Source organism: Armigeres subalbatus, chromosome 2 (assembly GCF_024139115.2).
Source record: "Armigeres subalbatus isolate Guangzhou_Male chromosome 2, GZ_Asu_2, whole genome shotgun sequence".
In the NCBI taxonomy this organism is placed as follows: domain Eukaryota; kingdom Metazoa; phylum Arthropoda; class Insecta; order Diptera; family Culicidae; genus Armigeres; species Armigeres subalbatus.
In genome coordinates this window covers 366,555,447-366,580,730 of record NC_085140.1, presented here as the reverse complement: position 1 = coordinate 366,580,730, position 25,284 = coordinate 366,555,447, and the positions used below count along the sequence as shown (strand labels likewise).

The window sequence follows — 25,284 nt, the reverse complement described above, 5'->3', positions numbered from 1 at the left end:
CGACGAGACAGGAGGTTTGCGCAGGCCCAATAAGCCGCCTAGAAAACCAATCATTACGAACAATATAAGAGATAATGCGACTCGATATAATCGGCAAAGACCTAGGCGACGAATACAGGATCACGATTGGAAGCTTGGAACATGGAATTGCAAGTCGCTAGGTTTCGCAAGTTGCGACAGGATGATCTACGATGAATTACATCCTGCAACTTCGACGTCGTGGCGCTGCAGGAGATTTGCTGGACAGGACAGAAAGTGTGGAAAAGCGGGCATCGAGCGGCTACCTTCTACCAAAGCTGTGGCACCACCAACGAGCTGGGAACCGGCTTCATAGTGCTGGGAAAGATGCGCCAACGCGTGATTGGGTGGCAGCCAATCAACGCAAGGATGTGCAAGCTGAGGATTAAAGGCCGTTTCTTCAACTATAGCATCATCAACGTGCACTGCCCACACGAAGGGAGACCCGACGACGAGAAAGAAGCGTTCTACGCACAGCTGGAGCAGACATACGATGGATGCCCACTGCGGGACGTTAAAATCGTCATCGGTGACATGAACGCACAGGTAGGAAGGGAGGAAATGTATAGACCGGTCATCGGACCGGATAGTCTGCACACCGTATCGAATGACAACGGCCAACGATGCATAAACTTCGCAGCCTCCCGCGGAATGGTAGTCCGAAGCACCTTCTTTACCCGCAAAAATATCCACAAGGCCACATGGAGATCACCTAACCAAGAAACGGAAAACCAAATCGATCACGTTCTAATCGACGGTAAATTCTTCTCCGACATCACGAATGTCCGCACTTACCGCAGTGCGAATATTGAATCCGACCACTACCTCGTTGCAGTATGCCTGCGCTCAAAACTCTCGACGGTGTACAACACGCGTCGAAGTCGGACGCCGCGGCTTAACATTGGGCGGCTACAAGACGGTAGACTAGCCCAAGAATACGCGCAGCAGCTGGAAGTGGCACTTCCAACGGAAGAGCAGCTAGGCGCAGCATCTCTTGAAGATGGCTGGAGAGATATTCGATCCGCCATTGGTAGCACCGCAACCGCTGCACTAGGCACGGTGCCCCCGGATCAGAGAAACGACTGGTATGACGGCGAATGTGAGCAGTTAGTGGAAGAGAAGAATGCAGCATGGGCGAGATTGCTGCAACACCGCACGAGGGCGAACGAGGCACGATATAAACAGGCGCGGAACAGACAAAACTCGATTTTCCGGAGGAAAAAGCGCCAGCAGGAAGATCGAGACCGTGAAGAAACGGAGCAACTGTACCGCGCTAATAACACACGAAAGTTCTATGAGAAGTTAAACCGTTCACGTAAGGGCCACGTGCCACAGCCTGATATGTGTAAGGACATAAACGGGAACCTTCTTACGAACGAGCGTGAGGTGATCCAAAGGTGGCGGCAGCACTACGAAGAGCACCTGAATGGCGATGTGGCAGACGAAGATGGCGGTATGGTGATGGACCTGGGAGAACGCGCGCAGGACATAATTCTACCGGCTCCGGATCTCCAGGAAATCCAGGAGGAGATTGGCCGGCTGAAAAACAACAAAACTCTGGGGTTGACCAACTACCAGGAGAGCTATTTGAATACGGTGGTGAGGCAGTGGCTAGAGCGCTGCACTGGGTCATTTCATTACCAAGATTTGGGAGGAGGAAGTTTTGCCGCAGGAGTGGATGGAAGGTGTCGTGTGTCCCATCTACAAAAAGGGCGATAAGCTGGATTGTAGCAACTACCGCGCAATCACATTGCTGAACGCCGCCTACAAGGTACTCTCCCAAATTTTATGCCGTCGACTAGCACCAACTGCAAGGGAGTTCGTGGGGCAGTACCAGGCGGGTTTTATGGGCGAACGCTCCACCACGGACCAGGTGTTCGCCATTCGCCAAGTACTGCAGAAATGCCGCGAATACAACGTGCCCACACATCATCTATTCATCGACTTCAAAGCCGCATATGATACAATCGATCGGGACCAGCTATGGCAGCTAATGCACGAACACGGCTTTCCGGATAAACTGACACGATTGATCAAAGCGACGATGGATCGGGTGATGTGCGTAGTTCAAGTTTCAGGGCATTCTCGAGTCCCTTCGAAACCCGCAGAGGGTTACGGCAAGGTGATGGTCTTTCGTGTTTGCTATTCAACATCGCTTTGGAAGGGTAATACGAAGAGCAGGGATTAACACGAGTGGTACAATTTTCAATAAGTCCGTCCAGCTATTTGGTTTCGCCGACGACATAGATATTATGGCACGTAACTTTGAGAAGATGGAGGAAGCCTACATCAGACTGAAGAGGGAAGCTAAGCGGATCGGACTAGTCATCAATACGTCGAAGACGAAGTACATGATAGGCAGAGGTTCAAGAGAAGACAATGTGAGCCACCCACCGCGAGTTTGCATCGGTGGTGACGAAATCGAGGTGGTAGAAGAATTTGTGTACTTGGGCTCACTGGTGACTGCCGAAAATGACACCAGCAGAGAAATTCGGAGACGCATAGTGGCTGGAAATCGTACGTACTTTGGACTCCGCAAGACGCTCCGATCGAATAGAGTTCGCCGCCGTACCAAACTGACAATCTACAAAACGCTAATTAGACCGGTAGTCCTCTACGGACACGAGACCTGGACGATGCTCGTGGAGGACCAACGCGCACTTGGAGTTTTCGAAAGAAAAGTGCTGCGTACCATCTATGGTGGGGTGCAGATGGCGGACGGTACGTGGAGGAGGCGAATGAACCACGAATTGCATCAGCTGTTGGGAGAACCATCCATCGTTCACACCGCGAAAATCGGACGACTGCGATGGGCCGGGCACGTAGCCAGAATGTCGGACAGTAACCCGGTGAAAATGGTTCTCGACAACGATCCGACGGGCACAAGAAGGCGAGGTGCGCAGCGGGCAAGGTGGATCGATCAGGTGGAAGATGACTTGCGGACCCTCCGTAGACTGCGTGGTTGGCGACGTGTAGCCGTATGGACGTATGGACCGAGCCGAATGGAGAAGACTCTTATATACCGCACAGGCCACTTCGGCCTTAGTCTGAATAAATAATAAATAATAGGTGGAACGAAAGCCAAAGCTTGCATATTTTTGAAGGTGCTGAGTACTGCTGGATCTTGGCAAAAATCATTCAACAATTTATGTTGTTGAACAAATTTGGAGAGATTTTGACTCAATTGGAAGAAGCAACCAGAATGCTTGGCATCTGGGAACCCAGCTTGGACGGAGTTTATCAGAGCCTTCTCGAAGTCCGTGATGATGTATTTTGGTTCCAGCTCAATTTCAATCGCATCTGGAAATTTAGTAAATAGTTTCAATTCATTATCGATGAACAATCTATAGTAAAATAACGGAAACTACGATATTTTTTATTTAGTATTGTAAAACTTAAAGGATCTCAGCACATGGATTCAAGAATGATAGAATTTATGCATTTATTTTGAAATCAGGAGTGTAAAAATGAAATGTTTTCAATGTGTTCCTTCAATGTGTACAAAATGGAAAAATGTGTAAAACTTGTTTGTAAAAATTAGTCACGTAAAAGAACTTCTTATGATATAAAGAATAGTTCTCTAAATTAAGTGTTCTCTTGAAATTAGTAACATAAAATAGTGTTTAAGATTTTTTTAAAGAACAGCTTGTGGTGTTAAGAATGGGAAATTTGATATTTTCTATTACCTTTCAGTTAAAAATTCTTTTTTTTTGCATATTAATTCTTATGTTACATTTTGAAGAATTAATTTGTTACGAGTTTGTATCAGAACATACCGGCTGCTTCAATGATTTCTTCCCATACTTTCCGATATAACGATTCGGTCTTGGAAGTCATCAAAATAAAACAAGCGGAACGGTCTGCTGATGTGTTGGCACAATACTCCCATGAACAGTAACGAGTTGCCGGAACAAACATGGTACTGTAGCAAACGTACCGTCCGTTACCCAGTATTTAGCCTCTCCTAGGCGTCGCAGGTTCTCATTCGTCCCGAAAATGAGAGCTCTTTCATTATTGTCCACCACATCAGCAATCAGTAACCGGTCGCCACTATCATCCTTTTGAAATTCTTCCGGAATCACAAAACCATCCAATGATGCCGGATCCGACGCTGGCTCCAGTTTGGAACAAACTCGTTCAATAATTTTCCTGTGCGCCGCACTGGAGATTTGGACTTGAACATCCGCCGAATACTCCGTCAATGTTCCTTGGATCAATTTTGATGCTCCACCTGTATAGGTTTCCGCCCTCCTTCTCAATTGGGCGCGAAAGTGAGCGATTTGACTGCTAGCTGGATTTGGGGGATGGTTATGTTCGGTGAGGCCCAGAACCTTATGTTGACCGTTCACCATTGTGGTCCTTGCTCTGGCTGGGCATTTTTTATGTGCATTAGCATTATGGCAGCGCTCGCGGCATTCCCAATAATATGTATTGTTCTCGATCTGCATGAGAGACAAATACAGCCAACAATAATTACATGCATTATCTACTAAAAGCCTATTAGATATAATTACCATTTTGCGATTGCAATGAAATATATATAGGGATATCGCCAACATATCGCCGCCACGCGCCGATTTCAAAATTGCGACTTCGATGTCCTCCATTTCGCTCATTAGATTAAGCTAACCGTACCAAACAACGCGACGTTGAAAACTAAGAAAGCCCACAACGGAGCAGGGTGTCCAATCTGTATGACCTTGACACTAGTTAATACTGCATAGATATCACAAGCCTATTGTAAATTGGAAAGTGAAACAAACAATGAAACAGTGCAGAATTGTTCGTTTTGTATTGGACGTAGAATGATTGGAGATCGCGTCCAGACGTGTTTTCTTCAGTAAGCCGAATGATCGGCCGGTCATCATAGTTTGATTCTGCTTTGTGCGGTAAGCAGAACGATCAGCCGATCACCGAAATTTTGTTCTGCTTTGTGCGGCCTTTGAACAAATAGTATTGTTTTCATCGATCAAACTACACGCTATACACGGCATACCGTTTACCAAAACGAAACCTGCCACACTCCCTACCCCATATATCTAACATCCCGGTGATCTCTCGTGGAAGTGCAGATGACTCGTCGGCTTCTATCAAAGCGAGTATCACGTCAACAATTTCCTACCTATTCCCTAATTGACCTGCATTCGGACACGGCCGGCGCTGGTATTGCTTATTTTTTGGGTCACCAGTTCTTACACATTGAAGATGATGTTAGTCATAAACTTCTGTTGGTTCTCTGTGTAACTACAGCTGACCTGGCAATAACGGAGGAGCAACCGTGGGCGGTCAATCATGCTCATGCTCATGCTCATGCTCATTGATATCACAAGCCTATTTTTCTCTGAATAATTACTTTGGTGCGTAAGCATTACCGGATTTTTTCACAAACGCGTGAAAATAAATTTGTGTTGAAATATCGATTTGGTTATAGCCTGTCAAGCTCATTACTCTTTGCGAGAGTGTGAACTATTATATATTATGAGACTGCATTCATTTCAACTGCTGTAACTACCATGCGTCTGCTGTTTTTTGTTTCTATTGTAGTAGCGTGGTAAGCGTTTATCACACACGTTGCTCATATCGCCAAATTTACCATTCTTTTTTTTCTCGCTTGTAAATAACTCTAGCGTGTATCATTCGGCAGTTAAACGAAGGATATGAAATAGATTGCCAGTAATAGAAGATAGAAGGAAACTAGATACAAAGAATGTGCACTTTATTAATAATGGTGGATGCTCATTAGAGGTAAATACATACCTTAGTATACTAACTTTTCCGTGAGATAATAAAAAAAACTTTTAATTCAAATCAACGAAAACTTATCATCGATTTTTTTTCGGCAACCCGTTAAGGAATTCGTTGCGTCGATGAGTAACGCAATAGGAAAAATAGGTTTGTTGAATGTCATCTTTCAAATAATAATTGTATAGGCTATGGAGGTCCACCTCGTACCTTCGGAATGATACTCCCTTAATTCGTATAATGAATTATAGCTATGAGTGCGAATCTCTGAAACCATTTATAAAAAAAAAATAGTTAATTGAAGCCTTTCTACGTACCTGAACGTTTTAGAGGTAATAATTTTTCGAATAAATAAGGGACATTTTTATACGGGGCCAATGACATCTTGAACGCTGAACAAAATGTCGTTTATATCAGAACTTTCTCTGAACGTCAACGACAGAACATTCAAAGGATTGTTCATATTGAAATCAATTATAATTATTAATGCGTCACTAAACATAGTCAGCTTGATACTGTTAGTCATTATTTATGATTGGATCAACGGAACCAACCACATGTACACAACCTACCCGATCGATCGACACTAACGGAGAGGTGTTTCTCTATCAAGCAATATCAATTTAGCTCTTTCTCAAATTATGCCTAACGTCTATTATGCCCAACGTATTTATGCCTAACGTCGCGGACCCTACTATTGTTCGGCCAAATGACCATTCCGGCGAAACGGTATTTTTAGCCCAATGCAATTCAGCAGAATGGCGTTTTCGCCCGAATAGTCTTTCCTACCAATCTACCGATTAGGCTAAATGGAGTTTTCATCCAAATGACCTATTCGGCGATCGACTTTTTCGGCTAAATTACCATTTCGGCTGTATATACATTTCGGGCAAATGATTTTTTCTTCCGAATGTCTTCTAGCCAAATTGGTTGCGGCCTTTCGTTTTACTCGGCCAAATGGCATATTTGGCCACACAACCTTCAGCTTAAAGGCCTTTGGCCAAATGACTTTCGGCCAAATGGCGCTTGTTTAACAAAGTGTAACGCGTGAAGAACGAGAAGCGAGATATAAAAAATTGTAACTAAATAAAGAATGGAAAGTGTTGAATACCAAGAGTGAGAAATGCGACTTTAAAAATACAGATAAAGGGAAGGCAAAGTTGGGAGTGATAAATCTATATACATAAAAATTAATTTCTGTCTGTCTGAACCTTATAGACTCCGAAACAGAGGTTTTTGGGGCCGGGGAAGGTTCTTAAGATGGTTTGAGACTCCTTCCCCATTTAGAAAGGAGGGCTCCCATACAAATGCGACATCATTTTTTTCATAACTCGAGAATTAATCAGAGAATAAATCAATTTTAGGCGAAACAAAGTTCGTCGGGTCTGCTAGTGAGAAATAAAGAGTGAGATTAAAATAATTAGAAGTGTGTAGAGGAAATTATGAAATAGAACGCATTTCTTCAATTCTTCACATAATTGATGTTTGATGTAGGCATTTATTGAGTTTAAAACAACACCCAAAAACAAGAAATGCGGAATAAGAAATGAAAAGTGTGGATAGAGAAACAACGGATGTCAAAAAATTAAAAATGATCAAGTTTAGATTTTATTTTATTTTTTCTATGCCTTGGTGTCCAATTTGAGTTGATATACAAATTAATACTACTACAAAAGCCAATAAGGATAGCGGGTGATCAAGATGCCATTCAGTAGGAAATCTGTTTGCATGATTAATTATCCAATCAGCAATTAAGGAAAAATCGTTTTCATGAAGTTTAATGTCCACCATAAATGTCAATTCTTGGTGATTGGATTTATCCATCATGGTACGTCTTAATACCTCTACAATGCTTCCGATGGTATTATCGTCAACTTGGCATATCATAGCGCAGAACACATAAACATCTAATCTGTAATGATGGCTTAAGCTTACGGTTCAAACGTGTGACACTTAATATGCACCAACGCCAATCAAATCGATTAGAGTTACTCGAATGATTAGAGTTCTTCTACTGATATCACAAACAGTTCATCACGCTATATCCAAGAAGAAACTGTAATATGGTGATTCTGAATGGAATGTGCTTCAAAGGGTGAAAATATTACTTAAAAGCATTCACCTGTTTCGTTACCAATTGCTTGCCAAATTCTTTTCGGTTTAAAAAAATTGTCTTGTTGTATATTTTAAACAAGTATGCTAGCTTCATAAATATAAACAAATTCTAAACACGTTTATTCAATTTATATTTTCCAGCATTTTCCGTTTTAGCGAACGTGAGCATGTAGCGAAGCAAAACTCTTCAATACAAAAATAGACCAACAGAAACAAGCCAATCAATGTTTGTCATAATAGAATTATATCTGACTGAACTATGAGCCTTGCTCAGCTTCTTAGAAAGAGGAAGCGTATAAAATCAAATGACATAAAACGTTTCAACTTTGCTATTAGATACCATTTGAAGAGAATTTTCACTTGATTAAATTCGATTCGATAATAGAAATCCAATATAAATTGTTCTATTTTCGTTGTTTCATTTCAGAGAGCCGGAAACTGTTCGGAGGCTACCGAATAACGCCAAAATTTTGCAACGCAACACGGTCACTGTTGAAGCGGGATTCCGAGCGGCGGGGGCCAACGATCTGTATGTTCAATCACGAGTGCTTTCAACGACAAGGGGAAGTGGTTGGAGCTTGTATGGATGGCTTCCTTTTCGGAACATGCTGCGAATTGCCATTGACGAACGACGTGGCAATGGTGGCAGACTCCTTGTTGGAGCAGTACAACTATACGGATGACATGGAAACCACTTCTCAGTCTCCGCTCAGCTCAGCGATAGCCAGTCAGTATGAAAAATTTGGAAGCCAACTGTCCGGATCAGCACCTGGCTATGGGTCCATAATCAATTACGAGCCAATCAAACTGGCAGCGCCTGCGAAAGATTCCACTGGAAGCGCGAGTATGCCGAGTGCTCCATCCAGTGAAAGGCCTTTGTTCAACAAGCTCAATAACAATTACATTACCAATGATGATTTGGACGAAGATATCATGCAGAGCAGTTTGCACAGTCATAATTATCAGTTATCAAATAATGCAGTATCCGTGTATTCTCCGTCCACTTCAAACATAAAGTCGGAGGAAGTCGATTTGTTTACAACGATTCCGCCACCGCCTGTTGCGAATGATGTCAGCTACGTCAAGATCGATAACCATAATAACGTCTATAGCTCAGAGATTCCTTCTTCACTGAACAAATATAACGAGCACTTTGCTGATAGCGATACGGCCCCTTCTGCGTCTCCCGAATCATCAACAGACATCACCTCGAGCGGAGTTCAAATCATAGCCAACCAGATCTACCAGGAGAATCAGCTGTTCGATCACAGTGATATCACACATCCGGAAGCCGAAACGGACCTCTTCAACGAGAACGGAGCAGTTGATCAAAGTTATGCCGGCCCCAACGATTTCTCCAACCAGGAAATCGGAACGGAGGTGCTAACCACAGAAAAACCACTGAAAATTACCCACCCAAAGCCTCAGTTCAAACCTAAACCTAAGCCAACAAAAGCAACCGAACCAAACAACTTCGTACTTGTACATACTATTTCTAGTGACTCCAAAGACAACGAAAACCAAACAACAAAACCAACTGTATCCGCCAACAACATTCATTCGATCGAATCGATCATACTGATGCTGAACGATACGAACCTCGGACCTCAATACGACACGGACTCGGACATTAAACAGGACAACGTGACCGAGACTTCTCAGACTCCGCAACCCGAGACCACCTCACAGGCATCGAACGTGACTTCCTCCATCGATTACGATAAATATGGACCGACCAGTTTCTACATTACCAAACCCCAGAAGACAAGCCCTTCATCCACCTCATTATCGACTAAGGTCCCTTCGACCAGCTATGTGTACAGTTCAAAGCCTACGAGACGGCCCATTCTGGAACCGGTTGTAGTCCAAGCTACCTTACTGACGAGCGGATACGGAACGACAGCTGTGACTCAAAAAGACCCAGCTCTGTCCTCCGTATCGACTGCTCGTCCACCACCAAACAAACTTATCATCACAGCCGGCGGAAACCAACGGCCAATTCTCATCACAAGCGAAGGAGAGCATCCAGTCTCACCTGGACACTACACTGCCGCATCAACTTCTGCACCTGTTGCAGTCTCTTCTATTCAACCAACTAAGAAAGTGACCACCAGTCCATCGAAAAGACCAGCGCCCACAACCGTAAATCTACCCGAATTTATTGTCCAATCGTCGACGCTTTCCCACCAATCCCCGGTTCCTGTGAGCAACGTGAACTACGTCCACATTGCCAGTGCTTCCGATCATCCATCACCAACTGTCCACATCACGCCTAAACCAGTTCAAGGACTTGTAACCTCAAGCACTTGGAATAATAAATTAACCAGTCCTGTGAGTAATCAGCGCCCGGGTTATTATGAAAACACACCTCCACCAGTCTACGTTTCATCCCTTGCTGACTTCGCCGATGAAGGTTACTTTGGAGTAACAAAACGACCTGGAGTCACCCCCACCGTATCATCTACTTCGATCTACACAATCGTAGATAGCAACAATGTAATCGGTCATATTGCATCTTCCACCTACTCTCCTTATGGACCATCGACTCCTGTGAATCGAATTCCTCCAAATCAAGCACCCACCCACATCTACATTGCACAAGCTGTCGAGTCATCTACTATGAAAAACGAACTCTACACTACGCCAGACGACATCAACAACTTCCCACCGGTTAGAAACCCTAACCTCAATCTAACGGATACTATGATGAGCAACATGACGAAAATCGAGAATGATCACTTCTCCGGTATAAAGGATGAAGACAAGGTCAACATGCTGGTGAACAAAATCGTGGAATCATTCAACGGGAATTTTGAAGAACTGGAAGCTATTCTAAAGGAAAGGAAAAACCTCACCCTGAGTGGATTAACTTCTGGTGAAGCAACCACAGCTTCCACTACTACTACCGAAAGGATAAAGTCCACGAGTGCAACTACCAAACCAGTCACCAAGAAGAAGAAGAAGCGTCCCAGTGGTAGCAAGAAACCGTCCAACTCCACGTCTTCGTCAAGTACAAAGAAGCCAACCACTCCCAAACCTTCTATAATCCAACAGGATTCATCCTCGTCCAGCACAAAGCCAGTGTCCAAGCCATCCAAGAAACCCACCAAGACCAAAAGACCAAGTAACTCGACAAAACCAACTTCATCATCTTCGACAAAACCGGTAACGACGACAAACCTTGACTCGCCTACGAAACCAGCAAAGCCATCCAGCACTAAGCCGAAACCAAGTTCCACGTCCACACGTCCAAAACCAACAACGAACGACAATGTACAGGCCGACGAAAAACCAGCCACAACCGCATCCAAGCCGTCATCCACCACCAAGAAACCTCGACCATCGAAAAAGCCGTCCAAGAAACCCACACGACCGCCATCTGCCGACGCTGAACAGGGGACGACCACCCGCAAACCGACGAAGGTAAGTTCTGTTCCAACGGTGGTGCCGGCGGTGTAGGGCTCCTGACTAGCCGCGCAAAATATGTGTTCCTCTCTTTTGTCAGTTCAAGAAACCACCATCGCTCTTATAGGCGACGAAGCGTACCACCAAGCGACCGACGACGACGACGACCACCACCAGCACCAGCACCACCCCGGCCCCGGAAGACGAAATCATCGACGAGGAGGAGAACGCCGTGGAGGAGGAAGAGGAAGACGAGGATGTCGGCGAGGAAACCAACGAGACGGGTGACGACCAAGCGCCAAGAAAAATACGTAATGAACTCGATCTCCGGTTATCATCCGGCAAACACTTTCTTAGCAGATTTTAACTAACCTTTTCCGTCGTATCGTTTCTTTTTCTATCTGTCCCACAAAGTTTGCGGTCAGCGACCACTGATGAAGAGTGCTCGTGTCGTTGGAGGAAAGGCAGCCAAGTTCGGTGAATGGCCGTGGCAGGTGTTGGTCCGGGAGTCGACCTGGCTCGGGCTGTTCACCAAGAACAAGTGCGGCGGAGTGTTGATCACGAACGAATACGTCGTAACGGCTGCCCACTGTCAGCCGGGGTAATTTGGTGGCTGTTGGACCCCAGGGAAGATTCAGATTAAAATCCGTTATTTAATTACAGCTTCCTGGCCTCGTTGGTAGCCGTGTTTGGAGAGTTTGACATCTCGAGCGACCTGGAAACGAAACGGTCCGTCACCAAGAACGTGAAGCGAGTCATTGTGCACCGGCAGTACGATGCGGCCACCTTCGAGAACGATCTTGCCATCCTCGAACTGGAAAGTCCCATCCACTACGATGTTCATATTGGTGAGTAGTTTTGCTATTTATACTGAACAAAAAGCAACTTTATTTGGACAGCGCATTTGCCAAAATACAAAACCAAATTTTCAGTTCATATCATATGCAATGAATCTCAAGCAATCTGTAAGCTAATCACGAAACGGATTTTTCGAAGACTATAACCTCCCTTTTCCATACTAAAAATTATTTCAAGCAATTCATTTTGCAGTATGAAGAGTAAGAAAACGCAAAAGCTTCCACTTCCTCCTTATACGTTCAATAAATAGTGCGTTAATGCTAAATGCATTTGATTGTGAAATGCAAAAAAAGTTGTCATTCACCTTTACATTACCAGACTAAGGCCGGAGTGATGTGCAATACCTAAAAGTCTTCTCCATTCAGCTCGGTCCGTGGCTGCACTTCGCCAACCACGCAGTCTGCGGAGGGTCCGCAAATCGTCCTCCACCTGATCGATCCACCTTGCCCGCTGTGCGCTTCGCCTTCTTGTTCCTGTCGGATCTTTGTCGAGAACCATTTTCACCGGATTACTGTCCGACATTCTGGCTACGTGCCCGGCCCACCGCAGTCTTCCGATTTTCGCGGTGTGTATGATGGATGGTTCTCACAACAGCTGATGCAACTCGTGGTTCATTCGCCTCCTCCACGTACCGTCCGCCATCTGCACCCCACTATAGATGGTACGCAGCACTTTCCTTTCGAAAACTCTCAGTGCGCGTTGGTTTTCCACGAGCATCGTCCAGGTCTCGTGTTCGTAGAGAACTACCGGTTTAATAATCGTAGAAAGTCAGTTTGGTACGACGGCGAACTCTATTCGATCGGAGCGTTTTGCGGAGTCCAAAGTACGTACGACTTCCTGCCATGATGCGTCTCCGAATTTCTCTGCTAGTATCGTTATCGGCGGTTACCAGTGAGCCCAAGTGCACGAATTCTTCAACCACCTCGATTTTGTCACCACCGATAGAAACTCGTGGTGGGTGGCTTACATTGACCTCTCTTGAGACTCTTCCTATCATGTACTTCGTCTTTGGATTGGAACGTGCTTTCGTAGGAATACTCCTACGCTTTTGCTCGTTATTGTCTGTTTCATTTTCTGAATGAAATCTCAAATAAAATAAAGCTTATATTTCCTTCAGCAAGTCGTTTCGGTGTAGTATTCTTTACATAACATTGCGACGTTTGCTGATTTCTGATATTGTACCGAGACAGGGATAATTCGTTGAAGATGATGTATGTCTAACCTGCGGTACTACCCATACTAATATCGTCACCCGTAAGCGAAACAATCAACTACATTTATTCCCAACAATAGATTCTGGTAAACAGAATCAAAACACCAATCTGATAACAATTCCGATAATAAATTCAGCTCACCACGCCACATGCTTTACTCCGTGAGCAGAACGTATTATGCAAGGAAGAAAAATTGTCATCCGACTTGTATCCTGGTAGTTGCGTTCCGAGCTGCAGAAACTGTTGGGTTGATAAATCTTTCCGCTCCAAGGAAAGTGGAAGTTTCATGTTCATTAGGTATAAGGTCGACAGAGTAGTGAGTATGTTTTGAAACAATATAAAAATCTTCTTCGGACACTTTCTTGTCAATCCGTTCAACATGGAGCGCTTTAAATGTTTTTAAATGTACACTCAATCATCGAATGGTATTTTAAATTGAAAGCACATTGGCCGGAACCTACTTTTAAAATACTGAAATATCGAGCTACCAGCCATTGCGATAGCCTTAAGTAGTACTGCTTCTACAATGTCCTTAAAGACCATCACTATCAGTCGTGGTGCGCTAGCTTCACGTGCCTCGCAATCCTAACGAGAACTTTTTCGTGGTTTCCTTCCGGCTTGCCGCGTCGTTTGGCTTGTCACACGATTCCCGTATACCCACTGGGATCAGCTCGGGCGAACGCAATTCTGGTTGTGATAAATTATATAGAGACAATGTGCCACCGTGGATTAAATTTGTAATATTTTAGTTTTCCAATGGGATTGGGGGACTGTTTAAGCAGGAACGGACTTCGAAGGAATGCGTTGTCAACAGAAAATGACTATCAATGCTCAATTGAGCAATCCACTGTATATTGTCGCAAATTGAAACTTGAGATAAGTACCTTTTCCTACACAATAGCAGTTGCATACCTGGCCACGTCCTTACAATCACGGAAGAAAGTGAAGAAATGCTAGTTCAACATCTACTAGTGAAAATGCAGGGAATCCATTCAGTGTTTTGCGCTCGGCAATGACGGTGTGAGTTCCACTCAGTTTGACATTCAAGAGGTAAAAAATAATGGAACTCATCAAGTCTGCCAAGATACAACATCAGTTTTTAAATAAAATATATACCGTTGCAAACTCAAACTTCGGACGCTTAAGCACTTTCTGATATACAATAACCATGTTAACTCACATTTTAAATCACACCGTTTAAATCACCATTGCAATAACTAAGTTCAGTATTCATCTTTTAACTACGTATTTAACATGTGCAAGATATTGCGAAGAATGTTTACAATTTATGAAAATGTCCGGCTTCTGTTTGATTTAAACCTCGGACACCGGCGGGTTGGATTCATATTTCGGACACAAAGATTCAAACTTCGGACACCTTATTACACAGTACCGGGAAGAATAATTGAAAAAAAAAATCCGCTGCACAGTTCAGACTGACTTTTAATCATTTCGTCGCATCGTTTTAACATGTCTTATTAAAATGTAACTATACTAACTAACCGAAAACTATTAGTCTTTCCCATCCAGCTTGACGAAACATTTCGATGAAATATTTCAGAAAATTTCCCATACGAATTGAAGCGTCCGAAGTTTGAGGGTGTCCGAATTTTGATTATCCACGGTAAATGTCAAAAATTTCCTGAGGATGTCTATGAAATCAATTACTTAACATTTTCGCTTCAATTCCATCATCATTATCAATGCTTTTTATATTCCAGGTTGCCTTTTAAAGGATAGATGGAATTAAATCATAATTTGGTCAACAGTTTGAACGCAAAAGGACGAAACTAGACAAAAATATGAAGATTGTCCAGAAGACTTGCTTAACTTTTCAAAGGTCCTAAGTAACATTTTTTCATGAATTAATTTGAGTACTGCAATCAAAAGTTTTCATGTTGTTCTGTTGATTCCGCTATTCAAATTAATTCATGAAAAAATGTTACTTAGGTCCTTTGAAAAGTTAAGCGAGAAGGGTTGTCCATATTCTTTTCAAGTGGCTATTAGGAATCTATTTCTATACCTATGCTGGAAAACTACCTATTCAGCTGTGTCGTTGCGTGTTCAAGTTTGATGAACAAGTTTTGCTTGATTCAAACTGGTGTTTGATTGCTTGGAACTGTGGAGCATGAAAGCTTATCATTTCCTTACACTCCTTGAATCTTTCCATGAGGGAGATTAAAGAATCCTGAACTACCGCCATCGGGGGTGACAATGGGTCTGGGGGTGAGAATGGGTCATCGCTCTCACCGGCATCCTGGAGGTCGGATAGCAAAATCGTTCATAAAGGTCTCTTATATTTTAGTCTTCTTGTCCTCAGATACATTCAATCAAGCATTCTAAGTACTTGAAACAGTGACCCATTTTTTTTCCTTCCTAAGCAATGGAGGGGGAATCTGCTCAACAGACATCCTGGGTTGTCCAGGAAGTGCGGGGTTAGGGACCATCTCCAACAGCAAACGAGGGAGGCAGGACTGCATCCCCGACCCGCTTAACCGTTTCCATTGCCGCCAAGCCCATAGTCCCTTCGGTACAACCAGAAAGTAATGCTTCAAAGGGGGGCCAGTGCACAACGCACCTTCGAGGTTAGCTGCGTGTCCTTGCAGCACCGAACATCGTGACTCGCTTTTTTAGAAGAACACCATGGTATCGTGCCAGCGCATTGCCGGCTTTCCAGGTGGCCTTACCACGCCCTATGTCCTCGGAAGGTGGGAAGGGTCGACTTCGCGCCTGCTTCCCTCTGCACGACTGGTATCAAGAATGATGATGCCGCGTGCACCCCAAATTGACCTTTCTGCGATAGGGCCTATTCGCCAGCACACAGAGGGACTTGCCGGCGCGGTGCCTATGCCTGCCCCAGCCTTGACGAGGACCCTTGACGAGGACGCCGCGAAAGCGACGATACCATGTTGTTCTTCGCGCGGCCACTTGTTCGATAAAAGGATCGAGTTCGACCACAGAGCATGACCACCGGTATGACCCATGAAGCCGACTCCGATCCCTTGGACCACCACTTATTTGCGCCTGAACTAGCCATCCTTGAGTCCACGCGCCACCTTCTGTGTAGCTCCGAGACGATTTGGGCGATAGCCGATAAAACGGCGTTCCAGCCAACTTCATCTTTACACATCCTCCGAACTAGGTTGTCCGGGGTAGTGTCCAGACCACATGTGGCAAGCATGTGGTCACGCATTGCGCGAAAACGTGGGCACACGAACAACACGTGTTCCGCCGTTTCCTCTAAACCTGCGCACACCAAACACTCGGGCGAGGCCGAGCAAGCCAGCTGTGTTACCTGCACTGTGATTTTGCAGCACGCTTAAACGCCGGGCACATCGAACCCCCCATGGGGTGCTTGCTGTTCACAGCTTTGCTGGAACAAATCAAACAATTGGGAGGGTTCGTGCAGCATTGTGCCTTATGTCCCTCCAATCCGCAGCGTCGGCAGAGATTGCTTCTGTCAGGGCCTTTGCAGTCCCATTGCTTGTGCCCCGGTTCCAGGCACTTAAAGCAAACTTCGGGTTGCTCGTAGATGCCCACAGGGCATATCGACCATCCCACCTTGACGCTCCCTAACTTGACTACCTTGGAGGCGTCCGCTGCAGATAGCCGAACCAATGCTACCTGCGTCCCTGCCGGACCTTTTCGTAGGGGGGCGTCTCCACTTCACACTATCGCCGCAGTGCCGTGACGAGCTCTTCGACTTCGGTGATCTCGTCCAGGTCTTTAACTCTTAGATTCACCTCCGTAGTGAGTGCTCTCATCTTGACCGTCTCGCCTAGAACTTCCTCCGCCAACTTCTTGAAGGCGGCGCCCTTTTGCGAGACGCCCCGCTTCAGCTCAACGATCATCCGCCCATCCGGGTACGTCTTATTCGACGTACGTCGGCGCCGAGTTCACCGAGCTTGACGTCACTCCTCATCGCCTTCAAAACGTCCGAGTACTTAGCCTCGTCCACCGTGATGACTAGGGCATCCTGGAGCGATTGGCGCCTACCCTAGACTTCTTGCTACTCTCATTCGCCTGGGCCATCTTTTCGGCCCTTTACGTCTTCGGTTACCTTTTGTTCTTGACCAGGGTCCAGGAGGCGTCATCCCCCTCTATTTCCCTGGTCTGGTGCGGCTGAGAACTTTCAGCCTGCCGTAACCCCTTACCACCGTCTTTCCTGAGTGGACGGACCTTTCCAGGTCCTTCCTCCCCCGTTGGAGCAGTCACCCCCGACGTACCCGCAAATACTTGAGCCTCAGTCTGGGTAGACTTTGGTACCACCGTCTTCGCTTCGGTCGATTCGACCTTGCCCGAGTCCGCGAATCCTTGGGCCTCAGTCTGGGTAGACCTCGACTCCACCGATTTCACGGGTTTACACTTGGCCGTCCCGACCGCCCTCTCCAGCTTGGCGTCCAGCATCGACTTTCGAAGTTTCTGCAAGCTCCTCTTGAGGTCCTTGCTGATATTATGCTTCGATGACGCAAAGTCGATGATGGCGTCCAGCTGTTCCGTCGCCACCTCGAAGGCCGAAAGCCCATCGCGTTTGAGGTTTATCGCCTCCACAAGCCATGGGCCGTCAACCCCTACCGGCGTTTTTTTTAGCCGAGAGGAAGGTTGAGTGACCCACGCTGGCGCTGCGCACTGAGCTGCCGACTATTGCCTCTGGCCTCCTAGGCGGAGACCTGAACAACCCATCTCTTGCGAAGGGGTTGTTGCCTACACTACTACTAGTAATTGAAGAATTGACTTGGTTTTCCATTTTGGTCCCACGAGTTGCTCGGGAAAAGAGGTCCACCACGCCAGAGCCCAGCATGACGCGGTAATGAACAATTACTGTGGAGGGTGCCCAGGTACCCCACAGGCTCCGTTAAAGGCCTAGCTTATTATTTCATCCCCCTAGCCATGCATTTCCTCGGCACGGGTCGCTTGATGCCTTGGGATTAGGGGTTAGGGACGATGGTCCCGGTTTAACTCGCAGTGGCCATGGGGAGGGGTCGTCAAGCCCTTGGACAAAGTCCCTGCTGCCCCGAGTATGCCGGCGTGTGTACTGCTCAAACTGTCTGTGTCAGTACGTTTATTGACTGTGTGTTGTGTGTTTACAATGTGACATGTTCGAGAATGTGTAAATTTTGTTTCTTATTCCTTAATTCCCAGAGAATTTTCCGGAGGAATTCCCAGAAGAACTTCCGGAGGAATCCCCAGAGGAACTTCCGGAGGAATCCTCTGAGGAACTTCCGGAGGAATTCCTGACGGAACTTCCGGAGGAATTCCTGACGGAACTTCCGGAGGAATTCCCAGAGGAACTTCCGGAGGAATTCCCAGAGGAACTTCCGGAGGAATTCCCAGAGGAACTTCCGGAGGAATTCCCAGAGGAACTTCCGGAGGAATTCCCAGAGGAACTTCCGGAGGAATTCCCAGAGGAACTTCCGGAGGAATTCCCAGAGGAACTTCCGGAGGAATTCCCAGAGGAACATCCGGAGGAATTCCCAGAGGAACTTCCGGAGGAATTCTGCACAGAGGAACTTCCGGAGGAATTCCCTAGAGGAACTTCCGGAGGAATTCCCAGAGGAACTTCCGGAGGAATTCCCAGAGGAACTTCCGGAGGAATTCCCAGAGGAACATTCGGAGGAATTCCCAGAGGAACTTCCGGAGGAATTCCCAGAGGAACTTCCGGAGGGATTCTCAGAGGAACTTACGGAGGAATTCCCAGAGGAACTTCCGGAGGACTTCCCAGAGGAACTTCCGGAGGAATTCCCAGACGAACTTCCGGAGGAACTCCCAGAGGAACTTCCGGAGGGATTCCCAGAGGAATTTCCACAGGAATTCCCAGAGGAACTTCCGCAGGAATTCCCAGAGGAACTTCCGGAGGGATTCCCAGAGGAATTTCCACAGGAATTCCCAGAGGAACTTCCGCAGGAATTCCCAGAGGAACTTCCGCAGGAATTCCCAGAGGAACTTCCGCAGGAATTCCCAGAGGAACTTCCGCAGGAATTCCCAGAGGAACTTCCGCAGGAATTCCCAGAGGAACTTCCGGAGGAATTCCCAGAGGAACTTCCGCAGGAATTCCCAGAGGAACTTCCGCAGGAATTCCCAGAGGAACTTCCGGAGGAATTCCCAGAGGAACTTCCAAGGGAATTCCCAGAGGAACTTCCAAGGGAATTCCTAGAGGAACTTCCGCAGGAATTCCCAGAGGAACTTCCGCAGGAATTCCCAGAGGAACTTCCGGAGGAATTCCCAGAGGAACTTCCGGAGGAATTCCCAGAGGAACTTCCGCAGGAATTCCCAGAGGAACTTCCGCAGGAATTCCCAGAGGAACTTCCGCAGGAATTCCCAGAGGAACTTCCGCAGGAATTCCCAGAGGAACTTCCGCAGGAATTCCCAGAGGAACTTCCGCAGGAATTCCCAGAGGAACTTCCGCAGGAATTCCCAGAGGAACTTCCGCAGGAATTCCCAGAGGAACTTCCGCAGGAATTCCCAGAGGAACTTCCGCAGGAATTCCCAGAGGAACTTCCGGAGGAATTCCCAGAGGAACTTCCGGAGGAATTCCCAGAGGAACTTCCGGAGGAATTCCCAGAGGAACTTCCGGAGGAATTCCCAGAGGAACTTCCGGAGGAATTCCCAGAGGAACTTCCGGAGGAATTCCCAGAGGAACTTCCGGAGGAATTCCCAGAGGAACTTCCGGTGGAATTTCCAGAGAAAATTCCGGAGGAACTTCCGGTGGAATTTCCAGAGGAAATTCCGGAATAATTCCTGAAGAAATTATGCAACGTGTGGCTCATTAACCTTCTCCACTTACCGTCCGCTATCTGCACCCCACCATAGATGGCACACAGCACTTTCTTTTAGAAAACTCCAAGTGCGCGTTGGTCTTCCACGAGCTTCGTTCAGGTCTCGTGTTCGTAGAGTACAACCGGTCTAATAAACGTTCTTTAGATAGTCATTTTTGTACGGCGCGGCGGCGAATTTCCTGCCGCGAAGCGTCTCCGAATTTTACTACTGGTATCATTATCGGAGATTCAACCTCCTCGATTTCATCACAAACTCGTGTTGGATAGATTACACTGCCCTCTCTTGAACCTCTTTCGTCTTCGACATATTATTGATGACTGGTCAGATATGCTTTGCTTCTCTCTTCAGGCTTATGTAGGTTGCTTCTGAAAATTACGTGCCATAATATTTATGGTGTCGGCAAAGCAAAATGGCTGAACGGACTTCGTGAAAATCGTATCACTCCTGTCAATCCCTGTCCTTCGTATTACTCCCTCTAAAGCGATGTTGAACAGCAGGCACGAAAGATCATCACCTTGACGTAACCCTCTGCGCATTTCGTAGGGACTCGAGGATGCTCATAAAACTGGAACTACGCACATCACCCGATCCATCGTTGCCTTTATCCACCGTATCAGTGTTTACGGAAATCCATGTTCGTGTATTAGCTGCCATATCTGCTCCCGATCGATTGTATCATATGCGGCTTTAAAGTCGATAAATAGATAATGTGTGGGCACGTTGTATTCGCGGCATTTCTGCAATACCTGACGTACGGCGAACACCTGATCTGTGGTATAGCGTTCACCTATAAATCCCGCCTGGTACTGCCCCACGAAGTCTCTTGTAATTGGCTGCGCTTACCTTCTCTTCCGTTGGGAATGCCACTTCCAACAGCTGCGCGTAGTGAATTAAAAATTGCATAAGCTGTTTTGAGAACCGTCCATCGCCTACAACGTTAAAACGGACTACCGTGGGCCGAGCATGTTGCCTGAATGTCAGCAGTTTCCAGTAACCCGGTAGAAATGGTTTTCGATGGCGATCCGATGTGAATAAGACGGCGTGTGCGTAGTGAACAAGGTGTGTCAATTGTGAAAAACGATCTGCGGATCCTCCGTGCTTTGTGGGATTACCATTAGTGACGTACAAACATGGAATGGAGAATTTTTACGTGCGGCATATGTACCTATAATGAATTTAAATAAATTGAATGTTTCTAACTGGACCAGCAAATTCTTCCATATATAATAGTTGATTAAACCGACCCTGTATGATAGCACCGATTTCACTGTTTGTTGTTATATTTTATTTTAATTCCACAGCAGGATAAATATAATCAGGCTTCGCCGTATCGGTTGACTCATTCATAACGGATTCGTTTTCCTTTCCCATCTTCCAGTGCCAATTTGCATGCCATCAGACGAGGCTGACTTCACCGGCCGAATGGCAACAGTAACCGGATGGGGACGATTAACTTATGGTGGCGGAGTGCCTTCGGTGCTGCAGGAAGTTCAGGTAGGATATCAATTTTTCATTAGTTCCGTTCACTGCTGTTGCGAAATGTAATCCCCTTTTACTGGCAGCATTATCGATAAATTTCGTTCGTTCCCTTGCAGGTCCCAGTGATAGAGAACAGTGTCTGCCAGGAGATGTTCCATATGGCCGGACACAACAAGAAGATCCTGCCGTCGTTCGTTTGTGCTGGTTACGCGAACGGCAAGCGAGATTCCTGCGAGGTAAGATTCTCCCTTGGGTACGCTGTTGAATGTTGATACGCTGCTTGGGTCCAGGTCAGCATGGAAATATTAATTCAGTCTCTACTTCCTATGGAGTTGTATATGCCCGAGCGTTATGGCAATATTATCGGTGTAATTGAATCAGTCGGCAACAGTTGAACAAGATTCCCGAGGGTAGGGAACACCAGTGATTGAGATGCGTCATTAGTGCGAGACAACGTCGAGCAACCGAGCGAATTTAGTTTCAATTTGCTAGTCTGTCGGGTGGAAAATTCAATTAGTTGTATTGACTCAGTGACCGGCGTCAAGGCGGATTACTGTAGGTTAGAATGGAATCGGTAGGAACATTCATAACGAAATTTAGTTATTTGATTAGTGGAAAGGGGCAGCAACATTTCATCGTCCGACATCTTCCATGTGTCCAATCATTGGAACAACGGTTTCGTTATACCTAAAACTAATACATAGTCCAACACAAATCCTATGCGTCAGAATGGTCAGGGATTAACAGATGATACAGTTTTCTTTCATACTCCGCTTACGAATTTGGCAGGAAGCATGGCTCATAACGGTTGCCGCCGCATGGCCAATATCTTTTTACCGTGAAAAGAAAACTGACTTTCAATATTCATGAGCCCAGCTTTGTTGAAGATACTGACAGTTTTTCTCGTGTACTTCCTTTTCTAGAACGAAAACTGACCGCGTAAACGACGCAATCTTCCGTTTCCCCACTTCTACCATAGTATGTTAGGAATATAATTGCAATTAGTATCGTATGACTCAAATCCCAAACAGACTCATATTCCGAACACTCAATAGATGGAGAATTATCTGAAATATTCCGTTCTTATTGTATAAATAAACGAATTTTCACGGCAGAGTTACATATTTAGGTCATTAAAATTGTCCAATAATGAAAGAACGTAGAAATTTTGCATGTTAGTGCATTTAAGGTGGTGTTCGGAATTTGAATTAAAGTGTTTGATATTTGAGACAATTTTCACTATACGTGTTTGGCATTTGAGATCAAATTAGGCAAAATGAAATCATTCAGTATTGATGGTTATAATCAATAAAATATGATTACCAAGCACTTATATGAAAGTTCTATTCTTGTGCTACCCGATGGAAACAATTGGTCTATACAAATATTTGAAATAATGTACCATAAAGACCTCCGAAGTGAAAAATGTGCTTCGGGATATGAGTCAAAACGGTATATGATTTGTGTCATTAATGTTCGTAAAAAATATTAAAAATCTGTTAAGATTTCTTTAACAATGTAAACATTAAATCTTCGAAGCGTTGAGAAACGATCTCAAATCTTCACGTAACTCATTCCTGGATTTGAACAAAATAATAATAAAACGCAATCAATTGAAGTATTTTTTTAAATATGTCCTCGAGTTAATTACAACATTCATCATAATTTTAATTCCCTAGTAATTTAACTTTCGACTTTTTGTTCTATCACCTTACCCCATTTTCTTTGATGCACACAGGGTGACAGTGGCGGTCCACTGGTGCTGCAGCGTACGGACGGACGCTACGAACTAGTCGGAACGGTATCCCACGGAATTCGCTGTGCGGCCCCCTACTTGCCCGGAGTCTACATGCGGACGACGTTCTATAAACCCTGGTTGCGAAGTGTCACCGGTGTGAAATAGAGACCCAACGACGGCGGCAATAGCGCTGACGACGACAACGACGACGACGATGATGATGATGATGATGAAAATTGAAGTCGTTTTTCCTCCTCGTCCTCCCCCACGAGTCGGTTTAATTAGTTTGTAATGTGCGCGTGCGATGGATGGCAAATGAGTGTGCATTCTAAAAATATGGAAACGACGAGCGGAACGTGGAGGTGCGCTTGGTTTTTCGCGATGAGATGGCGACTGTGCGGGAAAGTTGGGATGAGTGAATTGGGAGTGCGAATGTCATCATGAGCGACCGAGAGCGTGTGCTGTTGGGACGGTAGCGAAAGTTCGTAGGTAGTTACGTTTTAGGGAACAAATTGCAATAATTTATCTAACGATTAGATGGATGTGATTTGGAGTCATTGTTAAGGATTAATTTATTGTTGTTGTTAGTTATTAAATTATTTATTGTTTAGCTTGTAAGCGTGAACCCAATCTACAAAACACACGGAAATCAACTGAAAAAGGGTGGGAAGCAATGACACGGTGTAAAAATGTGATTATTTTAATTTATTTCGATTACGAAAAAAGAATAAAAAATCCTATTACAAATATCGCCTATCTTCCGTGCTGTGTAGGAAAAAAAAGAAACTTTCCTTACAATCAAAACTAAACCAACAATAATAAACAGTTACTCGCATGTTGCTGTCGGAAACGGAAAATTTGAGTTCGGGGCGGCGTATTCGCTTTTCGGACCCGATTTATCGCATTACGGCCCAAAGTCACGAATAAGTAGAATGAAGGCATCCATAATGACTATTCCATCACGAACTCAAACAATTTCACCATCATTCGGGATCTCCACCGGCGGCAGTGCTGGTTCAAGCTTAACGGAATGGAAGGGTTGGTAATTTTGATTTCATGCAATTTTCCACTCCAGATAAGTATGGTGCCGTTTGGGTTGGTACAATCAATTTAGGAAATCATTTATAATGCAGGGAATTTGCTGCACTAATTGGTAAATTATGACAGCTTGGTCACGATCATTATTATTGCAATTAGTGAGTCTGCGGAACGATTTGAAACTTCAAGAACGCGAAAGGGAAAGGGATGGAAACATGTTGGGTGATATCGAATGCCGATTGTTAGATATTTCGCAGGCCATAGAACATGCAAGGCATTGATAGCATTCGATTAGCATCTATTGAGCATTTATCTTTTACAATGCTTTGAATAACATCGCTGGTTTGTGATCGAATACTAAATATACGCTCAATTCAAATACACAACAATACACTGATACATAGTAATTTTTCCTCATTGATATACATGGTTTAAGAGGACGAGCTCGGTGGTCTAGTGGCTACCGCTTCTGCCTTATTAGCAGGAGGTCGTGGGTTCAATTCCAGGCTCGTCCCTTTCCTGCTTTGTATTTCTATCTTAGTTCTTTCCGTGTTTCACGTTCTACCAAAACGATTCCCTACTGTTGTAACCTTCCACACAATCCCAAAACCTCCTGTGGCACCTATGAGAGGTCGTAGAGTTCTCTGCATCTTCCTAAGTAGGTGTCCAACAAACCATCCTTCCCTTTCCTCAGCATTCGCAAGGATGTGGCCAGGACAGATCTCGACTATTGGAGAGTGCATTGCTTCCATCTAAGAGATATTGATTAGTCCCAAATCAATATCTGTGGTAACGGATGAAAGTGATGCTACTTTCATACAATAGTCTTGGCTTGTACCACCTACGAATTTGTGCGAAATGCTCAATGCTAAAACTAATGCTAATTGATATACACGGTTT

General features: G+C 45.2%; 1 protein-coding gene across 1 annotated transcript in view; it reads left to right on the top strand.

Annotated features, from left to right (window-relative positions):
• Positions 1 to 24,093, top strand: part of LOC134213031 (serine protease filzig) — a 268,304-nt gene extending 244,211 nt beyond the window's left edge. The window contains exons 2-8 of the mRNA XM_062691503.1: positions 8,303 to 11,298; positions 11,408 to 11,591; positions 11,695 to 11,881; positions 11,944 to 12,128; positions 21,508 to 21,623; positions 21,725 to 21,844; positions 23,347 to 24,093. Coding sequence (XP_062547487.1) covers positions 8,303 to 11,298; positions 11,408 to 11,591; positions 11,695 to 11,881; positions 11,944 to 12,128; positions 21,508 to 21,623; positions 21,725 to 21,844; positions 23,347 to 23,511 — 3,953 coding nt within the window. The 3' untranslated portion in view covers positions 23,512 to 24,093. The remainder of the gene's footprint in view (positions 1 to 8,302; positions 11,299 to 11,407; positions 11,592 to 11,694; positions 11,882 to 11,943; positions 12,129 to 21,507; positions 21,624 to 21,724; positions 21,845 to 23,346) is intronic.
• The last annotated feature ends 1,191 nt before the right edge of the window (positions 24,094 to 25,284 follow it).